Raw genomic sequence first — 22,810 nt, 5'->3', positions numbered from 1 at the left:
ACACCCAACGTTGCCCAGATTTCCTGCAGCAAATTTGGATTCAATTTGCAATATTCCAGAGTAAATTGACATGACTACCTCTTTTTAAAACTCAATTTGGGAGCTCATCTGTGAAGGTAAATCAGATGGCTGCCAAATACTGTAGTTGGTGTTTTTACTGTGCTACTCTTGTCAAACTGTACTCTAAAACAAACCTTTGAGAGGCCAATAAAGAGAAGACTGCTCCCTGCCAAATGCTTTGTGAGTTGTCAAATTGCCCAAATGTTGATACAGTCAAATATACAGATATACTGTAAAAAGGATTGTATGGCTCCACTTTAATATCATGATAATCTGTATGGTACTGGGTGTATATACCCTAAATATGACATGCAGCAGAAAATGCATAACCAGAAAATGCACATTTCTGAGATTTACAACTGTGTGTTTGTTCTGGTTAGCAATTAGATCTGTCTGTGTAAGGATGCTTGTGTTCGAGGATGCGATTGAAAAAAAAAAACTTGAGTAGCTTGCCATATGTGGGCTGCCAAGCAAGGGAGAAAACAAATAAAGCTTCTGTATTTAAAGAGTCCAAGGACATCTCACACAAGTCAATAAATCACTGGTGTTGTGTGACACAACACATCTATCAGCACAAGTTTTAGTTTTCTAGCCACTCAAGATAATGATTAACCAACATATCTGGGGTTGGAGAAGCTGGAATCACCAGATGCTGTTTAATGTTATTAGCAGAGATTGAAAAACTAAACTTGATGTTTCTGTTTCATATTATGACAGGAGGAAAAGCACTAATAGATTTTAAGTAAGCAGCATCATTACAAAGAAGAAGAAGAAAGTGCCTGACCAAGGAAGTTAATGTGTTATCCAAATGTACCCTTTGCATTGGAAACACATGTTGGGGAAAAAGACAAGTTAAAATGAAAGAACGTTTTTTAGAATTCTGGCCAACCCACATAATAAGATGGGCATTTTATGCATATTTATTTCATTTCCTCCGTAAACTGGACGCATATACTATTTTGGATTCCACACTTGTTCAAGAGAGTTAGTCACGTCAAACCTGAACTATATGGCATATGCAGAAAGGTAGCTAAGAGAGTGTTATCATTATCATAACAACTGTATCAGAACACATTTTTCACCATGTAGCCCAATTTGAGTTGTCAAATATTCCCATTGCTCCATCATCTTACATGGGCCTTATCCTAGCTCCACAGAACAATATAAAACAATGCATAGGTTTATCAGAGTTCTTGGCAACATGGCCAGGATATGTTATGTTGTCCACATCCCAAGAGCTAACTTCCAGGGCCGAAACAGGACTTCTTCTGTCAATAGAACACTGATATGAGAAGCCTCTGCAACAGAGGACAATCTCTCCCTCTTTCTGCCGTCCAGGCCTCTTTCCCCCATCTAAGTTTGGTTCTTAAGCCCCTACTTAGAGGTCCCTGCCAGCAGCCCAGACTTAAATAGACTACCCGTACGATGCACTGCGGCAAACTCATAAAAGATGAACTCTCCCTCTGCGTGTTGCTCACACATAGAGCAGCTGGGTCAGTTGGAGTTACTGCTAAAGAGCAGTCTTTACGTCAAAGAGGGGAGCGGTGGTGGGGGTCCCGAGGTTACTACGCATGGGATTTTGATGAATCAGTACCTGCGGGATTTAAGAGGGAAAGCCTTGAGCTAAAAGTGTATGGCAGAAATTTGACCTACAGTATATGAACCCCCCAGTGGTGAATAGGCAGGTGGGCGGGTCAGGGGGAGGTAGATTCGGCCCTAACTTCATTAGATTGATGTTGTTTATGGCTTTGTTCCTTTCGTAACTCGCCTTAGTGGGAAGGGACAGCAGGTGGCGACGCCATTCAACACCGATGACCAATAAATGATCAGAAACTGAGCTGAAATGGGGTCCAAGGCCACATGATACCTCATAAGTAATTAATACCGTTCGGGAATGAAAGCCCACTGGTTGGATGACGCTCCTCTACTCTTGCTGTGGAGTTCCTCCACTTTGATATAAGTCTCTACCCTAGGATACCAGGGTTGTGTCTCCCCATGGTAAGTCTGTCTGAACTGGAATGCACATCTATGGGCTCCAACTAGCCTACTATGGGAGCACATTGGCATGTCCCATGGCCTTTTTCCAAGCAGTATGCTGCTAATATGGGGCAGATGTGAAGCACAATTTTGCACTAGTAGCAGCTGACGCACACAATTTCCATCTACTATCTGCTGATAAAATACTTTTCTTCTACAATGTGCTACACGGAACACATATACTACCCATCTGATTTGTGTTAACCTCATATAACACTGAACGGAATGAGATGAGACTTATTTCTGTAATTGGTGGAATGCTTCTGGAGGAGCCTCTGTTCATATAAGATTACCACTGCACTTCATATTTTTGAAGTCAATATCTCAGTTATTGCTTGGAAGACGATTCTAGAGCCAATCCTGGGAGAGCTTGTGTGTGCATGGGAGAGGGAAAACAACAGAGACTACAAACCAGGGGAGGCTGGTGGAGGTAGAAATGGGAGGACGGGCTCATTGTAATGCATGGAACGGAATGAGGAATGGTATCCAACACATGTGCTCCGATTTCTACCTCCGCCAGCCTCCCCTGCTTCCAACATGAAGCCACCAATATGTACGGAACAGTAAAACGTTGTGGGTTTGAGGAGCACATCCCTCTGAGAGCTGGGATGCTGTCAACAGTGCTGGTGAGGCCAAATAAAGGATTTGGTACTCAGGTTGGGAATTCTTCTTACGTCTGTTCTTCTGCAGGTCTGTGTGTGTGTGTGTGTGTGTGTGTGTGTGTGTGTGTGTGTGTGTGTGTGTGCGCGTGTGCGCAGTGAAGCACAAAAACACTGTACAACCCAGCTGCATCCCCCCCCCCCCCCCCAAAACTCAGTAAGAGCCCTCAGGCAGATGGATGCCCAGAGGAGGGCTTTTACTGAGCAGAAGGCAGCTAAGACCTCTCTACCAGGGTTAACAAAGTCAACCAATCATGTTCATTCAGGCTCAATCCTATAGGGTTAGGATCTGTTATTTCATCAAAGAACATTACAAGCAGGTTTCTTTGCTGACACTGTAAACAGGGCTGTACAGTTGTGAAACGACACAAACACATCCCCAGTTCCCCAACCGCCTTCACACTCTCTCACACACACACACACACACACACACACACACACACACACACACACACACACACACACACACACACACACACACACACACTCTGCACACAGACCCCTACCACAGGTGCACCTCCCACCCCTCAGCCCCTTACCCACCATGTGCCATGGGTAAAATTAGTGCCCGCGCAAATCTACCCCAACCCCAGACGCCCTATCTCCCAGGGCTGTCAGTCAACATTACAGGCTGTTAACGGTCTCACTTACAGTTAGCGTTCCAGTGTATCACTGGTAACCCAAGAGCGCAAGAGGGATGGGGCGACAGGTTCTGTGGTTTCCATCATAAAACGTGCATATAGCCTTTTCTGACACTCTAGAGTCCATTTTGCTTTTTTTCGTCTGGAGGCCTGAGAATCATATAGCATCCCTAATGCACCTCTAATGCAATATTTACAACAAAAAAAAAAATTACATTTGGCAGGTAATCATTGAAACTTTGTATTTGAAAATACTTTCTTCTTCTTATATTCTTTCTGGGGCCCTAGGTATTTTATCTTCACTTTGGGCGCCCTTTAGAAGTAGTTCCAGAGTTCCATTGTGACACTAAACAAACCTGTACATCAAGGGCAGTGGTCTATATCCCTCTGATGCCCTCACACAGAAAACATTTTTGCTTCTCTTTTTTCCGACTGTAAAACTGATATGGGGTGGAGGGCGTCAAAGAAATCATGTTCATTTGTTGGTCTTCTCCCCCTCGCATTTATGGGCCCGCATTTTTTCCAAAGGCCATCTCCTTAGCCGTAACTTAATCATCGCAATCAATGGCTGACGTTCTTTATTTATGCGAGTCCTAGGCGCTGAGGGCCTAGACCTCACAGCAAGTCACCATGTCCTTAGTCATGGCCTCACTCTGGCTCACAGACCCTCACAGCTCACAGGGGGAGCTACAGTAACAACCTAACACCTCAACAGCCGATTGAGAAAATAATGTTAATGATAGCAAAGCTGGAGTGAAGGTGGGGTCACGTGAATGCAATTGTTTTTTTCGGTGGCCATGTTCCGGAATGTCTTACTATTTCGTGGCCAGTGCCGTTACTACATTAAAGGGGAGAGAGGGCTTTGTCGCATCAAACTCAGATAAAAGAACAAAGCACGCAAAAAAACAACAGCAAAATAAAGAAACAGAAATAAATCAATACATTTGATAAATAAATAAAAACATTGATAAAATCACAAGAAATAAGATACAGCTGCATTTAACAATCACAGGCACACAACCCAAAACAATTGATATGCCTTCTGCAGCAACAACTAGCTTTTTGTGATAGCAAAGACGTTGCTTCGGTGGTTATCCTGACTTTTTTGGGGGAGAAACAAACATGCCGCTCCCTTCAGGAGATGTAGGACCACAGAGGAATGCTATTTCGAAGACCACGATATGAGTCACTTCTAGTCAGCTCCAAGCCTCAAATGCCTATTTCAGAGGGAAAGAGCCAGGAAATGTCTTTATTAAAAAGATGGTTCCGATTATGCCATGCTTCAGGCCTTTGTTCTTGCTAGTCATGGGGATATAGAGGAAGGCATGCAGAGATGATACATGGACCTACAGTATGTCACATCAACAAAAAGATCTCAAGAATAGCCCGACTCAGACTACTGGCCGTCTACCCATAGGGATCCAGTTAGGCTGTAGCCTGTTGTCATACTTGTGGGCAGAACATTATGGCTTTGGAATGTTTCAACACAGAACACAGCATGCCTCCTCTGTACTTGGGCTCAGTGGCCATAGGGGAATGCAGCTCCGTAGAACCTTTAAGAAGGACTGCTGACAGGCTGTATAGCCAAATAGCAAATAGTTCTGATCAGCGCTAAAAGATCTCCATTGGGAGCCAGAAAAGTGGTAGATGTAGTAAGCCAGACCACAACCTCAATGACTTTTTAAGTTCACATGGTAACAAGCAAACTGAGAAGGAGACGGTTTAATACTTTAAAACTTTAAAGCTGCAGTACGCAAGTCTGGAGGAAGCAGAACTAACTTCATTATCACTTCAAGCATAGAAGCTGGTTCTTCTCTCAGACCATTTTACATACTGATAGCTGGTGACGTATAATTATAATTTCCCTAAATTATATATGGCATTTAGCAGACGCTTTTATCCAAAGGAACTTAAATTGCAGTGAGTGCATACATTTTTCAGTATATATGGTCCCAGCAGAATTGAACCCACAACCTAAGCATTGTTAGCGCCACAGAGGACCACTGAAACAATTCCGTACTTACTATAAGTGAAATACGTATAAATTACGTACTTACATATAAGGTGTTGATACACTTTAACTACTTAAACAATAACATTGGATTTATATGAAATTACATAGCAATAGATTAGAAAAATGTGTTAGATCGGAGTAACATGGGAGTAAAAATGCTGCATTGCAACTAATAAACCCAGGTACACCTCATTAGTATTCCTCAGTGGTGCCATTCCCATTTTATTTGGCTTTGATGGTGTTTTGCATGGCCTTGAGCAAAGGACGGACTGTGACCTGTAGCTAGATAGAACAGAGACTTGTTCCACCCAAATAAACCACACTGGCACATTCAGAGCCAAAGTAGGCATACACTAACAAGTGTTGGCCAACTTGAACTGCAGTTCTCACAAGTGATGTCTTTCCCACTTAATGAAAGTGCGTTTCCATAACAACTGCACCCCGAGAAAAAGAAAAGCACACATCAGAGAAGTCAAAACTATACAGTAGTCATGGTGTCACACAATCCACTAAAAGTGACATGTCTTCATATCATATACTGGAAACATGATCGAATGAGACGGTCTGTGGTCCTCAAGTGCACCATATGCCCTAGCCCGACCCACAACTGCAACCAAGGAGACATTAGTTACAGCTGACTGGAGGTTGTTTTCTGTGTTTGCCTCAGGCCTCTCATGTGCTCCACAGGCACTAGGTGGAAACTGCCACCCTTGAGTGAGAGTGAGAGTGACTCTCACTCTCTCTCTCTCTCTCTCTCTCTCTCTCTCTCTCTCTCTTTCTCTCTTTCTCTCTCTCTCAGGCTATTGAGGTTTGAGTCCCCCTGAAGAATACTGTAGTATCCGGTCACATTTGCCTGTGCCCTGGGCAAACATTTAATAAGCTAACTGTACCGCTGGGCATTACATAATACACACTACCAAGACCATCAAGTGCCTATCTGTTTCCACTAAGAAGACAGAGAGGAAGAGTGATCTGAGTCAACAAAATCGTGACACTGGAGAAGATATTCCAAAGATTTTGGTAAGAAACGGAAGATCTGTTATGAATAATTCTGTTGGAATAGGTAACCAGATACTGTTCCCATTTCATTTTGGATGCACTATTTTCAGTGAATCAAAATGTGTTGCTCAGTTTACTGGGATAGATTTAAATTATTTATCCATGAAGATTTGAGCTTTCATCTGCCACAGACTGTTGCATAAGTATCAAATTGTTTACCTTCGAAATACTGTGTATATATACAATATATATATTGTAAGTATTTTGTCTACAGTTAGAGAGAAAGACAGCCTGCAACACCTTCCATTTAAGTGTCTTTCTGTTGCATTACTTGGACAGAATACTCTATATTAGCACTATGAAATCTACTGTTATGTGTACAACATGCTCACTCCCTCACAAACACTTCTCCTGGCTGGAAAAGAGGATAGACAGGATGGTTGTGGTTTGTAATTAACATGGACACAAACAATGACATAAATCAGCCGCATATGGCTGAGTAGGACACTCACCAGACAGCAGGAGTGACTCATACATATTCATGTTTCGCTCCGTAAATGCAACATCATGCAATCCACTGGACCCACTGAGTCATTAATTATAGATAGTGCAAAGAGTAACAAAATCATAATCAGTATTTCTTTAAAAATCCTTCCAGGTATAGAGGGGGCATTTAAGTACATATACATGTGGGCCTAGGAATGTTGCTAAAGTGAAAGCAAAAGGACCTCTGGTCAAGAATTCCCAAGGACAATCACAGGAAGGTAGCACTGTAAATCTGGTTCCTGTCTAGCTTAGTTAGACAAACACTTCTGTGAAAACGATCACCAGACATACCTTTGCTATCTTAGGTCACTTTTCTCTCTGTGCTGATCCCAGATGAGGCAATGGGCAACATCTACCTGAAGTACTTATAGTCAGTTTTCACTAGCCAACCTTGTTATCCTACGCCAAACCGTATGCATATTTGCGCTAAGTGGTCTTTGTCAAGACAGCTGCTCTCATCTGAAATCAAATCACGGCGTGGACCATCTGTCTGAAATCTCTTTAGACTATATTCTTATTCAGATGGAGCCGTGTCCATAGAGCCATGCACCCACATACCCTGACATGTCTGGTAGCAGACATCATACTTTTTCATTAGAGCCAGTCAAGGTATCTGAGATATGTGGGCAAGAAACCCAAAGTATTCACTTTGGTGATCTATTCCTCTTATCCTGGAGGTAGTCCGACTCTGGCCAGAGAGCCAGAGAACGCCATCTGGGTCTAATTCATAGCCACATTTGGTTACTAAACGGGAGATAATTATTTCCCACAAGCCCAATGCTCAAGAATAGAGCACATGCTAAGAACCTAATAAGGGTGCCATTCCTGTCAGATTGTGTGTTATTAACAACCCCCCCTCCACGCCTGCCGCGCCCAACACAAAGTGGTTGAGACCGATTAGCACCTCGTTTGGCAGTTGGAGGAAGCGATGATAGAGCACAGGCACTCTCTGTGTTTGATGAGGGCAATCAAAATTTTCTGTTATGAGTAATGGGCTTATGATGACCAGGCTAGCCCACAACATTGCTGTTTCCCTACACAGGACCAGAAAGAGGCATGTACGGTACTTTAGGGGGGGAGAGAGGAAAGCAGGAGGAGGAGGGTGGGTCAAAGGGGATTCAGACTCACAGGAATGAAGATTTATTCTTCCACTCCACTCTCCAAGGGAAAACATTTCATGTCTCCTCCACTTCCGTAAAGAAACAACCCAACGAGGAGTGAATGAGTCCCCCATTAGGTTTACTGTGCTATTTGTGTAGGACTGAAACAGGAATCACTTTTTTTTCTCTCTTTCTCTTCCTCTCCATTGCACACTACACCGGGAGGCTTGACTGAACTGTAAGACACAATAACCACAGCTGCTGTTTGGGAAGGGGCGAAAAAAATTCTTTCCTATCCAGACTTTTCTTTTGATTTCACTTGACGTTTGTGAATGTGAAAAGTTTAGTGATCTCATTTTATACCCCTTCAGAGTGGTGCCAGGGAAAATGGTTTGGGTTTTGAATAGACCCACTGTTCTGCTCAGCCCTGTCCTGCGCAACGTCCCAACAGGAGTCTGTGATTCTGGATCTAGAGCTGCTCTTGTGGCTTTTGGGTGCTGTCCAATGTTAAGTTAAGGAGCATTACCCCCCCCCCATCCTCCCCCCTGCTCCTTGTGCAGACATATGTATTGTACATGCACTCTCTCACACACAGACTTCTGTCAAGAGGGCCAATATATTTACATGCCTTCTCTCACACAGATACATACAGTACAGGCACATTCACATACTATATACACATACATTGAAGAGATATGCAAACACACTCCCCCACGTCCTAAAATAGATATTTCTGACAGCTCTGATCCTATGCATACAGTAGGTTTCCTCCCTGCTCATGCTTAGATGAGTGACTATCCAAGGCCAATGTTGCAATTGTCTGTCATCGAGGGGTCCAGTACTGTAGGGTTTAAAAGCCTATGGCCTTTCGGAAATAGCTGTGGCGACATGTGACACCATTATATAGTCGCCGGCCACTTTGAGATCTTTCCTCTCATAAATAATGTTGAGCCCCAAAGTATGAAATCATATCTGATTCTCTTTCTCATTTCTATCGCACCGCCACCCCTCCAAAACGCTTTGCTTTTTCGGTGACCCCAAAGCAACATTAAAACACGGCCAACTCTACTTCCATTTCCGTAACCTATGATTCATAGATCCCATCGCTACAGTAGCTCTGAGTCATTGTCACCAATTGTGTGATCACTTTATTCAACCACATGCCCTCTATCCATCACTGTCTATCACATACAACCAAGGGTGAAACCACATATCTACCACTGCAGTATTCCTTGCATGACTTTGTCCATGATCACGAACGCACAGTCAACACCCCACACATGTAACCAACAACATCTGCACTATTACTGAGTCATGCTTTCAAACCATCAGAGTATAACTGAATGACCTGGCATCAACGTTACTGAGGAACACAGCAGTACATGAGTCTGGTCTCCCTCCAACTCTCAAACTGTTTCTCCTGTCCCATGGTCCCAATGATGTTGCACAAGTTGGACTCTTCTCTGGCTCCACAAACGTGTCTTTATTCGAGCTATTCTTTACACAACAGATCTGGAAAACTGTTTTATGACCATGGTGTGCAAAGATGCTTGGCTTTGCATGGGCATGCAGACTATATTACGGGCCTGCCCCAGAGTTGGACCTGCAGAATTGTTCTCATCTATTGATATGGATTAATGAGTCCCAAAGCTTGTTGAGTTTGACCTTCCCTATAGAATGCTGATGCTGTGCCTCTTTCACACCAGATGAGGAACACATGTCAAAGACCTTTTCCAGTTCCGGCTCTTTTCTTTCCAATTCTTGTTGTTTTTACTTCATGGAAAAGACTGAAGGATCAGAACAATTCTCTATTGTGCATTGTACATTTACACATGGCCGTTTTTCAACAAGGAATAAATAAACCTCAATTAGGTTGTTAGGCTTGCCTCTGCTGAGATGCTGGACAGGAGACGGCCCCTTGAACTTGAATTAGAGCAGGCATTGTTGTGTTTGGTCCGAGGTGCCATGTGAGTCTTTCTCTTGGCAAAGGCCTGCTTAGCTTGGTCCTTTACGATGGCTAATGACCTAATGTCTGCCAGTGCAGTGATCTTTGTTGACCTTCTGCTGTATGTGAAGGCCTATTGCCACAAGCATTTTCCCAGCATGTATTACCTGTACTTACTGTCAAGCATCTTTTTTTAAACCGCTCAAGCTTCCTACAACGTATCCAAAACAGCAGAGACTACAAAGCTCTCATAACATATAATCAACCCCCGTTTGTTGCTCCTGATTGATCTTTCTTGTTAGTACTTAGGCATTTCTTGCATAAGGAGAACCAGATACACATGGGAACGCATTGTGCTTCTACTTTGTGATTTACTGCTCTGCTTCTTTTGAACACTGTGTCCTATCTACTCACAATCCTGCTTTATTGACAGATGCTCCCACTACCTACAAGGTTAGAAGATACTATGCCAAGGGCCACACGTATGTGTGTATGTGTGTGTGTGCATGTGTGTATGTGTGTATGTGTGCGTGTGCATGTGTGGTGTGTGTATGTGTCCGTGTGTACGTGTGTGTGTGTGTGTGTATGTGTGCGTGTGTGTATTCCATAGTTTCGTGCTGGACTGGCTCTGTGTGACCCAGCTTGGCAGCACCAGACACCCGCCGTTCCTTTTTTGACATGAGATGTGTCTGTTCATGCATTAAATCAAGTCCAGAGAGCTGGATAACGGGGCCAGTACAGCCTACCCAATGCCAACCACACAGCTCTATCAATGCCAACCATCAGCAGCTATTTATTAGCTTGGCAAAGTCAGCTTTAAGACAACTTACGCACAACTTTGTTTTTAACCATAGGAGTCTGGAGCTTATTGGAGTCACAGTGATACAGTTTTACAACTCACAGCTAAGAGCTTTGTTCCCAAAGTGGAGAGAAGTCACAGAAGTGGCTTGCAGCCACGGCTCCAATAGTGCTGAGCAAACACCACAAAATGAGAACATGAGATGACAGGAAATGGCTGATGTTCTCAGAGATGCTGGAGGTAAAATAACTGACGGTCTGGGGCACTTCTTATAGGTTGTCTGCACTTCTGGCATCTCTTTGAAAATACAGACATCTCTTAAAGTATGCTTGAGGACATAGAAGAGGAATGCAAGCATTTCTTTTGGCTCATTAGTTTGGGAGAGAAGCATTTAACCACAAAGGGCGGTTTTGATTTATGGATGGGGTCCTTCAGTGGGTCACAACAAGGCTTTCTGAGTGTTTAGATGTTTCAAACCCAAGGTTTACCTGATGAAGACTTTCAGCTGGACCCTAATGACAGATAGAAGGGAGAATATGCCTTAGCCAACATGCCCTGTGTAGCAGGAGAGGCTGGTGGAGGTAGAAATTGGAGGAGGGGCTCATTGTAATTAATGGAACGGAATGAGGAATGGTATCAAACGTGTGTGAGCCCGTCCCCTGATTTCCACCTCCACCAGCCTCCCCTGGTGTGTAGCATGCTATGTATGTGGATATGCCATTCCTCTCTGCACTACTGTATGTGATGGATCATGTTACGTCATATTATATTACACATCTGTGCTAAATACGTGTGAGTTGAGGGAGAAAAGTTCAAACACATATTCAAAACCTGACCTCCAGAAGAGCCTTCCTTTCTTCACTCATTATTGTAGTCCAGGCTAATTGTTCCATCAATTGGAACATGTAAAGTAACACCAAGACACATTCCTAGCCACCATTGCTCGGAACCATTGTTGCTACCATTGTTGATGACATTATGAAAAGGACAAATAAATAAACCATATTCTGCAATAGAAAAAGCATTTTCCATAGTTTTCCATAGTCCATATTGCATCAGAGAGGCCAATCTGTGTGGCATTATCCCACAGTGTCAAGCAGCCGGGACCCAATATCAAAGACAACTTAGGTTAACATGATGGATGCTAGAATGGATGCTATGGATGCTAGAATGGATGCTATGGATGCTAGGTAATTTGGACGCCATCCAAATGAACATCAAAGAGGCTCTTCTGTTCCCCCATTGAAATGGTCTATAAATTACTGTCGGCCACAATAAGTGGATCAATGTCAAATAAACATAATTGAAAGTGATTGGCCCATTGGTAAAAACGAGACATTTTAATCACATGTGATGTCGCTGCAGACAACGACTTTTGAAAAGCGTTCAGATTTCTCTTTCGTAATCTGGCTTCTCTTTTCTCTCCCCCTCAGCATCCAATATCAGATTATCCAATAAAGGCTGATGCAGCAGTCAGTGACATTTCTGTAAATCATCTATATCTGAAGAAGAAGAAAAGGCCACATGTTGAAGGGGACAGCCACGTTTCACCCAGACCTGCCATCATCATAGGATCCAGACAGGCAGCCCCGGTGTCAAGCTGGTTTCCTCTCACACATCAAAATGAGAGAGAGACTAGAGAATAGAAGAGATGAGCAGAGAAATGCAAAGAGGGGGACTTTCCAGTTTTAAGAGTCAAAACCATCTGTGTCTGACTCCCCCTTTGGGAGACGGTGCAAAGAACGTAAATCAGGAAGGAGGGGAGAGAGAGGGGCGAGACTCCTCTGCGGGACAGTAAAGAAAAAGGATGGGCGGGGTGGTGGTGGTGGTGGTGGTGGGGGGGGGGGGGGGGGGGCTTCCTGTTTTACACCCTAGTGTCCCTGTTTTGCAGTGATTTTATTGAATGGAATTTGTTTGGGAATGCATCTGGATTGGACAAAACAGAAAGGTGTGAGAATATAAAGAGAAACAGACATCAAACAGGATGTTTGCCATTGGGCAAACATCCTGTTTTTTTTTGCTACATGCCTGCATGTTATTTGCTACATGCCTGCACTACCATAAGCTATCTTATCATAACCTACTATGCATAAGATAAGAAAATTCAGTCAGGGTAACACACACAGTTCACCACTGCTTTACCCATTTAAAAGGTTATTTAGAGAAAGGAGTGATTGATATCCAAGTGATGACTGGATATGCATTTATTATCAGTGAGGTTTTGACATTGGGGTGCAGGCAAAGGACACTGACCCTACCCACAGGACGTGTGTTTCTGTTATAGGGCTTTTGTTTTACAGACTTGTCATGATAGATCTACAATGTGTCTGTCTTTTAAGAGACGCACACACACACACGCACACACACACACACACACACACACACACACACACACACACACACACAATGATGCAAGACCTTTCATGTATAGCTTGCAGGGCCACAGCTGGAGAAGCTCAGAGTGTTTAGAGGAAATTTTTTAGTCTTAATCAGTGAAGAGCGAAGGAAAATATCAATAATCTTAACTGTACCCCGACTCCCTAAACCCACATGACAAAGCCCCTCTGAGAATGATTTGAAGACCAGCACAGCGATAAAGACGGTTGAGCAACAGTGCGTTAAAACAGAAGGTCGTAAGGTCAATCTGTTGTGGTTTAGGAGATATACTGTACTGTATATTGTACGTCCAACAACCACAGTGTTGGACATGAGAGAAACGTCAGCTGTATTCATTTACTCACTGTTCAGTGCTCCCAAATGTGCTTTACATTGAAAAGTACATTCAAACCTTTCTGTCTCATTTAAATTATTATAAGGATAAAAGACTGTGTATTTCCATTGTGGGAAACAATATTGTTTCCATAACCTTTCGCAACCTTTAGTAAAAGAGTAGAACATTCCAGAACATGTCAGCCAAACCAAAGTGGAAGTGTAGTAGCCGCTGTAGTTGATCCTGAGATTCACTTCAGATCACAAGGACGGGATACTCAAGCAACCTAGAATTCCTCAAACAGATACTGCAATTTCTACTTTTATCATTGCCACTATCATAATTTCCTATCCTTATGATAAATTCAGTCTCTGTGCCCAGCAGGGTGTGAACCAGAAGTGTGTGTCATGCAGGGGTTTTTATTTTCCTTTCCCAGTGGTGGTCATTGAGATAACATTTCTCTCTTTACTCTGACTGCAGCAGAGCCTCAGGGCCCACTATCACCAGGTGGGTGGTGGTTCCCCTCCCCGCCCCGCCCCCTCCCTCTTCCTCATACTCTCCAGGGTCTCAGAGCGGCTGTTCTCATGTGTCACACACACACACACACACACACACACACACACACACACAAACGCTGTCATACCCCTTGGCAATACATGTTCCACACAGTTCTCTCTTGTGGGATCAATAAAGTAAGACAGGATTTAATACTGTAGTGACTTGAACTAAGCAGACCTAAGCAGGCAGCATGTTGACCATCCAATTAGACCCTTTATCATTGTGTCCAGTGAAAAGGTTAGGGATTTTGTCGGGACAATAACGGTAATTAAAAGGTCACATACTTGAGAATAGAATCAGACAGAGACAGCAGTCTCAACCACAGAAAAGTTGCGTGTTACAGGAGTGAGTACAGGACTTACTGGGAAAGGAGACACTTCAGGTGCACCCCATAAAACAGTGTAGGGAGGCTGTCTTCACTACAGCTCTGAAATATAACCACTGCACTGGAGACCTGCTTCAGCCAGCCAATAATAACACAGCCTTGTGCCATAGAGGATCCCCTTTCTACTGAACATAGGTCTGGCCATCACCATTATCCCTCATAATCCCACTTTCCAGGATTTTCTTCCCAAGTGGAACAAAAAAGGATAATGGAATGAACCAAGATCCAGTGGGCCCACTGTGCTCTGCTGCTTGTGGCGTGAGAAAGGGCTTAAGACCCAGCTATCCCAGGGGACTGAAAATAACCAACCCTGCAAGCTGGCAAAATTTAAGCCCTAGGGCGCTGTGCTGACGGGTGGCGATGTTGTGAAACACGGGCCACTGTCAGCTCTGAAATTAAGAGACAACGAATCCAGCAAATTAAGGCTGTGTCAGCGGCTGAATCCGAGACATGTAAACGCAATGGTATACACTGGATTCGCGGGGTACCCTATATTCTGACAACATGCCCTGAAGCCTAGTCTGCATGCAAATGCCTCAGCCGTGTCTATATTAAGATGAGGGTGACAAACAACACAGCACACCTTCTCACCCTGTCCTGTCGTTTCCTCTGCCGAGGCTCCACTCATCATTTTAAACAACACAGCACACCTTCTCACCCTGTCCTGTCGTTTCCTCTGCCGAGGCTCCACTCATCATTTTAAACCTCGTCACGCCCTTTTCTTTATCCTTTTTTCTACCTCTCTGATATGTCTTACTCTGCGCTACGACACCACGGCTAGTTGTTATGAGATTATCTGGGGAAATGGTACAAATGAGTAGAGCAGCAAAGCAACTCATAAAGAACAAAGTGTTGTTTTTGTTTATTACAGCAAAAGAGGTCCAGACAAATTAGAGTATTTGTCAAACATTTGTACAACCGACTGCTCTCTGGATTCTGAGGCAGGCCGACACAACTCTGATAACGACAATTATAAAGAAATCTTCACTCCAGTTGACTGCCTGGCAGATGTATCAATAATGATGCTTCCAGTGCATTCCCAACACAACTCTGTTCCCACTTTACCCCAGTATATTCTTTCATTCACATGCACTTTCACACTCACATGAAAACATTGCATGACTCCAGAGAACAATAATATGAACCTACAGGGCCAATGGTCAGAGGCCTTAAAAGACCCAAGGGTTCACGTGTCTTCAACCCAAGGGGGGACCTCATCAAAGACTGGCCACACACAAGTGTGCCCGGGTGAAATTCAACTCCAAAAGGTTGTGACAATGATCCAGCTGCTGCTTATCTCGACCCAGCTGCTCTCGGACCACGGCGACCGCCTCCCGGAGGGATGTGCCCCCGAGACCTAGCTGGCACTTCACAAGGCAGCTCCATGACATGATAGACAGAGATGCTGCGGGAAATAGATGAGGTTTCTGAGGCGGCTGTTAGAAGTCATGTCTCATCGGGGCAGTTGAGAAGCGGAGCCTGCTTGGACAGCACCACCGGGGATCAAGAGATGGGCTTATTTTGCCATTAATGCGTCACCATCAGATAACAGCTGTGCAAAGGGGCCTTGTTGCTGAGTAGATAAGGGGGCTCAATGTGAGAGTGAGTGAGTGTGTGTGTGTGTGTGTGTGTGTGTGTGTGTGTGTGTGCGTGTGTGTAAACACTCAACAGAGGTTGTTTTCGGGTGGGCCTTTGATGGGTGAATTGCGGATGTGTAGGCTGTGGTAGTCTCTCTCTGTTCTCTAACTCCATGCCTTGACCCCACCCTGACCCAGTCCCTTGACGCACAGACGACACACTTGCTTTTCCAGAAGTTTCACAAGCGGTCACAAAGTGCGAGTTTACGACAAGAACAGCAACAGCGCCAAAACACCATGCCGCAAACGGGAAGTCAGGCTGAAGGACATCAGGCTTTTGACTCTCTAGACGGACAGGAAACGGTTGGAATAATGAATAAACTATTTTACCATCCATGTTTATCTTGGAGTCTGACACCAAGACAAGATGGGAGACAACAGGGACATGGAGGCTTTGCTTATCATATTAGCCTCCATAAGGACAACTCCTACAGCCTCACCATGTGAGGAAGAGTGTAACCTAAGAATAGCACCGAGACAACAACACCTCCAGCACACCTATCAGCATGCTTCCAGGCCCTCCCTGCAGGAGATAATAGACCATACATCAAAGTGACGTAAACACGGGGGAGGGGGGGGGGGGGAGGGGGGGTGCCACTATGCCACCTAGCCATGCTATTTCAGGAGTGTCTCTTTGACACCCTCTAACTCTGACAGACAGGACCTTTGTCCTGCTCTGTGTCCGTCACTACCTCGTAAATCTAAAGATCCCTCATCCACCGTCTCCTCCTCCGCCACCACCCTTTTTCACCCTTCATTCTGTGTGAATTAATTCAGCACCTTGGCATTGACCACCCACTATTACTCACTGCCCGCTGACACTTGCCTAAAAATAGTGTCCCCCCCCCCCCTCACCATCATGTACCACCCTCTGGGTAGCACTATGGGCAACTGGGTTTGACGAGAGGATTAAGAGGGGAACTTACTAAAGTGGGAATATGACTATAATATTTCAATATATTTATTTTATGAGGCTCTTTGGATATTTCGGGATTTGAAAGGGAGAATCTCTATAATGTGACATATAGCCTACAATGTCTTTCTCTGGTGCGCCACTAACTGCAAGTAAACATGTGTGGGAAATTTGATCTGTTGTTTAACACCTCTGTGTTGTAGTGCTGCCCCCTGCTGGAGTGGATGAATACAGCTGTTAAAGGTTTTATAGTGAGTAGTATTCTAATCTAGGCAGCTGACTTGGCTACATGTTAAACCAGTGAGATCAGGTTTATACTGTTCATAGATCATGTTCTCATATTAAAATGGAGAAACAAGTTCATACTATACAGGGACTGGTTCTATCAATATTCACAGATTCAGCTGTCTATGGAAAAGAGAAGTCATTATGACAGCTGGTCTTCCATTCAAGACATGATTCAGCACATAAAAAAACAACGTCCTTCAAAACGTTACAGAAACATCAACGTGAGACCATGTTACAACAGTGCCTGGACACTGCTTTTGGACGTCAGAGTAATAAGTCATGTAGTGCCCTCACAAGTCCATTAGGTTTACCTAAAAGTAATCTTAGTCACACAGCAGTGCATTAGCAGTTATAAGTCACATTAGTCAAATGAGAGTTATACGTGATGATTGGTACGAGTGTCGGCTGGGACATAAATCATGACGATAATGGAGTCCAGCTGCCTCCAAAGGCGAATGGCGAATGCTCCACCCGTGTCAGTGCCACCCCCCCCCCCCCCCAACCAGAATGTGAGAGCAGTGGGGGGGGGGGCAGGACCCCCACTGGGTTTTTGGAAAAGAGACAAAATTGAAGGGGACAGCTGAGCCAGCAGAAGAAGGGGCTCTCTGGTTGGAAGGAAGCGTCTCCAACTCCAAAAGTTTTTGTGGTGTTTTGGTGATTTGCATTTCGGTCCTCAGCGTGTCAACACTGGCTCAAAATACAGTACAATCGCTCCGGAGGTTTCGGGTAAACATTACAAAGTCAATATTAAAACTCTAACATATTTCCAAACTGTCCTACTTAATCCTATGAGTCATGCTTCGATTTCTGTGTCTGTTTCTGATAAATGACAGATTCTGAGTACTAGTGAGCATGTTGAACACAATACTACTATTCAGAATGTCTGTCTCTTCTCTTTCTCTCACTCTTATCCCCCCCCAGAGAGATTGCCCCAACTCTCCTCCATCCAGATTGTGTTAGACTAACAATAGACAAAAGACAGATAGAAACATTACAAGGAAAACTAGACCGTAGACAACTGGACAACATTGTATCTTTAATAAGACTCAGATAGTCCCACTGACCCTTTAACACACAACAAAATATATTTATAGCATATACACACACACCAGCATTTCAAATACATTGGAGTCTGTGGAATCTCAATGTAGGTGGCAGCATACTGTACCATGCTTACTCGAGCTTAGAAAAACAACTGCATACTGATTCAAAAATGGAGGGGGACCCCTTTCGTGTACATTCCATTTCAACCCTGATTACTGACTAGATCACAGATTTGGCCCAAGGTCTACCTGTACCAGTCCTTGTTCTGGAGTGCCCCTGAATGTGCTGATTTTCTCTGATATCTCATTGATATGTTTTCAGATCCAGTTCAGTGTACAAGCATCCATAATTGAGGATTTGATCAGTGAGAGGAGAAACCCATCTTATACAGCACTTCTTGAGGACTTAGATTGACTCTGTTACAATGTCAAGGCGTTATTATTTTTGGAAACATTCTGTTGCAGCAAAGTGTCATTTACAGAAACTTCACAAGTAAGTTTACAGAGACAACATCAGTATGTCATCAATAAAGTGATTACTGGGCAAACCTCGAAAGGCCTATGGAGATTTAGGTAGACACTGGGCTCCCTTTCATTCAACTTTATTCCACAGACCCCTCCCTCCTTTAGCCAAACGCGCAAGTTTCATTTACATTATTCACATAAAAACTGTACCCAGTCATTACATTTCTCTTCAAGTTAAATAACTAAATATTAGAAACAAAAAAGCCAACTCAGTTCTTTTTTTCAACTCATCATATAACAACAATTACCCATATTTGTCAAATTTTTTATTTTTTTCTTCCTCTGTTGTACAGCTGTACTGTATTCTACAATGGATTAAAACAGTCAAGTCTTAAGGTGCATCATGGTATAATTGGTGCCGTGATGATCTTTACAAATGGTAACACTGATGCGCCACGTCGGGTGGTGATGTCTTTATTCCGTTCTTCTGTTTTCTTGTGTCTCGTTGCTGACTGCAGAGTTGCTTCTTCTTCGTCTTCTTCGGCCCTTTTTCCAGGGAAAGTTTCTTTTTGTTTTTTTCGGGCTTAGAAAGCAGTCAGTGATTAGTTTGGCACAGGTCATGGTGGGCTAAGCTCTGCTGGGAGTCTCTCCCCATAGAGCGGAGGCTGGGTTGGGGGATGGGGGGCGCCTAAGGCTCGTCTTCATGACTGGCACACACACCTCAGAGGACCTCTTGGGGGAAGACAGAAGGTGAGGGTCAGTAAAGAGTGTCAAGTCAACAGAGAGAACCACCATACAACATCAGTACAAACACCATAGAGCCAAAATGGTGTCCACTTTTAAGCCGGCGTGAATGTGAGGGCAGGGCACACACTCATTGACTTCAGCAATGCCTGTAAACCTCTGACCTGGCGACAATACTGAAGGCAAAAGGTCCTTACTACATGCCGCAAAGGGCATGAACCCATAGGCTTGTTTTTATAGGGAAGTGAAGAGGCAAAGAAATCACGCAACAGATATCGTTGCCAGAATCCTGACAGCTTAATGACAGTGAGGACCATTAAGAAGCAGGTCTGGCTGAGTGATAGTGCTAATGGACATGATGCAATGCCAAGTGATTGGTGCAACACTACCACTAGATTGATGGGGACACCCGTCAAGCAGTCAAGGGGTTACAGCGCTCATGAGTATCCACGTTCAGATTAGCCGTTATGGTATGGTTCGAAATAAACATGCCCCCATCTATGGAATTAGATCGTAACATTCAAATCAGTCTCGATACATTAATCTTCCCAGTCACAGCTCCAGCCATAAACCCCCCCCCCCCCCCCCCAAGTCACCATGCGAGAAGAGTGTGGGGTATGCAGACACAAGATTAGAAACTTGTGAGTTTGTGACACTGAGATTGCGACTCCAAAGTGGCGAGGCGGAGTCAATTAAGTCCGACTTAAAAATGTCATTTTAGCCGGGTGTGTATGGCTGGAAGGGTGACCCTCCACTGTTTGCTTTGGATATGATTGATGACATGGGGGCTGTCTACAGGCTGGCAGGTGAAGGCTAAGCCATGGGAAGAGGGGGTTGAAGGGGCCAGTAATGCTGACCACGCCATGGGGAGGGGAGCCAGGAGGGCCACGGGGGGGGCGAGGCGGGGGGCTAAATAACTGGGACGGAATCCCGTTTCCATCCCTGGCAGCTAGAGCCTGTGGATTGGGTCTCCTCACCACCACTCCTGGAATTCGACACTGGGCGCTGAGCCTAGTGACCGGAGCTCCACAGCACAAGCTGTTGGTATGAAGATCCCCCCCCCCCCCCCCCCTCCCTATTGACATCTCCCAGAGGCCTCAATGGTGCTGGAGGAGTCTCCTTGCCATCCCTGACCCCTCCTTTCCTCTCCCTCTCAGCAGGGACACTCACGTAGGCCTGGGTGACGACCACCCCCCCCCCCACCTGAGACGGCACTAAACAGCTCTGCTAGGGGGCGCCTCCTCTGTGCCAAGGGCAACACTACAAACCCATGGCGCCTCGCGGTGCCACCTTTATGGCGCGGGGTGAACCCTGCCCCCGTAATGTGAAAAGTCAAATGTGAGATCAGATGGGCTCATTATTATTGGTGTAAACGAACCCCAGCGACGTTGGCAGCTGAGAAGACTGTAAAATAAGTTCAACGTCAAGGGGATAAGTGGGGTTGTCCCTCTAGCTTTGAAATAAGATTCCTGGTTTGAACCAATGAACATTGTGGCAACTTTGAGGTAATAATAAACCAGATTAATGATATGATTGAATATACTGAAGGTTTGGTGGTAACTACTATGCCATTTCGCTTTCTCTCTATGTACCTGCAACATGCTGAGGCTTCATGGGGCCCGCCTTTTTCAGGAAGGGCTCCTCACTTTCGAAGGCCAGGATTGGCTCAGTGGGCATGTCACTCTCGGATTTCTCCCGTCCTTCATTGGTGCTGTTGCCGTGATTGGCTAGCTGGATGATCTCCTCAAAGTGGCCGTTGTCGCCCTTGGTGGACAGGCCGTTCTCGTGTCTGGCAGGCTGGACGCCGTTGACCACGTGGACTGAGGGGCTATGGGAGGGAGGTCAAGTGGAACATGGTTGCGGTCAAAATGGTTACGATCCGGTCCAAGAGTTTAAGTCTGACATTACCCTTTGAGCTCTCCAATCAAAACTGACATCCTGAAATGAAATATCTCACAAACTCAAAACATAAACTTATTTCAACAATATCCCTACTGTTCCACTTCAGGCCTCGCAGCTCTACTGTTTTCCTTTGTGGTTTGAAATTATACAAATCTGATTAGTAGGCATCTCTGAGTGCTGATTTCTGGTTTGCTTATTTTATACTGTTCATGGTGGTCCTGTAATAACCACACGGCATGACTCTTTAACATTTCTAACAGGAGGTTCTAGACAAGCAGAGAGAGCGGACATCACGTTCTCACCTTTGCCTCACACCACTCTGGTCGTTGTCTGTCTTGTTGTTGGACATGCTGACCTCCGGGCTTGGCTGGTAGTCAGCTGATGCTGTGGAAACAAAGCAAACCCATCTCTTAATATACCGAGAAGAAAAATATACAAAAAGACACAGACAAATGTGCGCACGCACACACACACACGCGCGCATGCATGCACGCACACACACGCGCGCACACACACACACACGCGCGCACACACACACACACACACACACACACACACACACACACACACACACACACACACACACACACACACACACACACACACACACACACACACACACACACACACACACACACAGCATGACTAAAAGCATATTTTCATCTACTGTCGAGGCCACCCTGAAGTGTAGACAGAACTCAATAGGATCAAGTTAAAACCAGTTGAACAGTATTCATGATCACATCCTAAGGCTCGGAGTGTTCTAATTCCTCCCCGCTTCCATCTCGGCCTGCTGGGGCTGTGGCTAAGGCTGCTCTCCACAGCCCTGATTGGAGGAGGGGCACGCCTGCCAACTCCGACTCCCAACCACATCAATGCCTCAATAATGGCTTCCTCCGTCGCTGGAGCCCTGGCCCGCATGCACACTCAGATCTCTCCTCACCCTTCTTGTGGTCCTCTGTGGCTCAGTTGGTAGAGTATGGCGCTTAGGTTGTGGGTTTGATTCCCGTTGGGACCATATATACTGAAAAATGTATGCACTCACTGCAATGTAAGTCGCTCTGGATAGAGGCGTCAGCTGAATGGCATATATTATATTATTCTATTATCCTGTGTGCACTGACAAGGTTAGAGAAGGGACTACTGTACAAACAGGATCTGAATGGGACAAGAGGAGAAAAGAGGAGAAAGATGGAGCGTGTGCAATGTGTGATCCGGATAGCAATGCATTCACTGGTCCATTTTAGAGAACCCCAGGCTTTCTGCAACCTCATTGCACTGACACACGATACTCCAACTTCGCAGAATCAGACCCATCAACCTGGGCTTGGACCGTAAACAAGCACACATGGGTTCTATTGTCCG

The 22,810-nt window shown here is 44.8% G+C and overlaps 1 protein-coding gene across 4 annotated transcripts in view; it reads right to left on the bottom strand.

Moving 5' to 3' along the window:
• Window positions 1–18,315: 18,315 nt before the first annotated feature.
• The window catches only part of map7d1a (MAP7 domain containing 1a), a 41,548-nt gene continuing 37,053 nt past the window's right edge, over window positions 18,316–22,810 (bottom strand). For all 4 annotated transcript variants that reach the window (XM_083679047.1, XM_083679049.1, XM_083679048.1 and 1 more), the window contains 3 exons: window positions 21,748–21,829; window positions 21,136–21,371; window positions 18,316–19,531 (listed from right to left, as the gene is read on the bottom strand). In XM_083679047.1, coding sequence (XP_083535173.1) covers window positions 19,521–19,531; window positions 21,136–21,371; window positions 21,748–21,829 — 329 coding nt within the window. In that variant the 3' untranslated portion in view covers window positions 18,316–19,520. The remainder of the gene's footprint in view (window positions 19,532–21,135; window positions 21,372–21,747; window positions 21,830–22,810) is intronic.

Source organism: Argentina silus (assembly GCF_951799395.1).
Source record: "Argentina silus genome assembly, chromosome: 10".
Classification (NCBI taxonomy): domain Eukaryota; kingdom Metazoa; phylum Chordata; class Actinopteri; order Argentiniformes; family Argentinidae; genus Argentina; species Argentina silus.
This window is presented reverse-complemented; position numbering and strand designations above follow the sequence as displayed.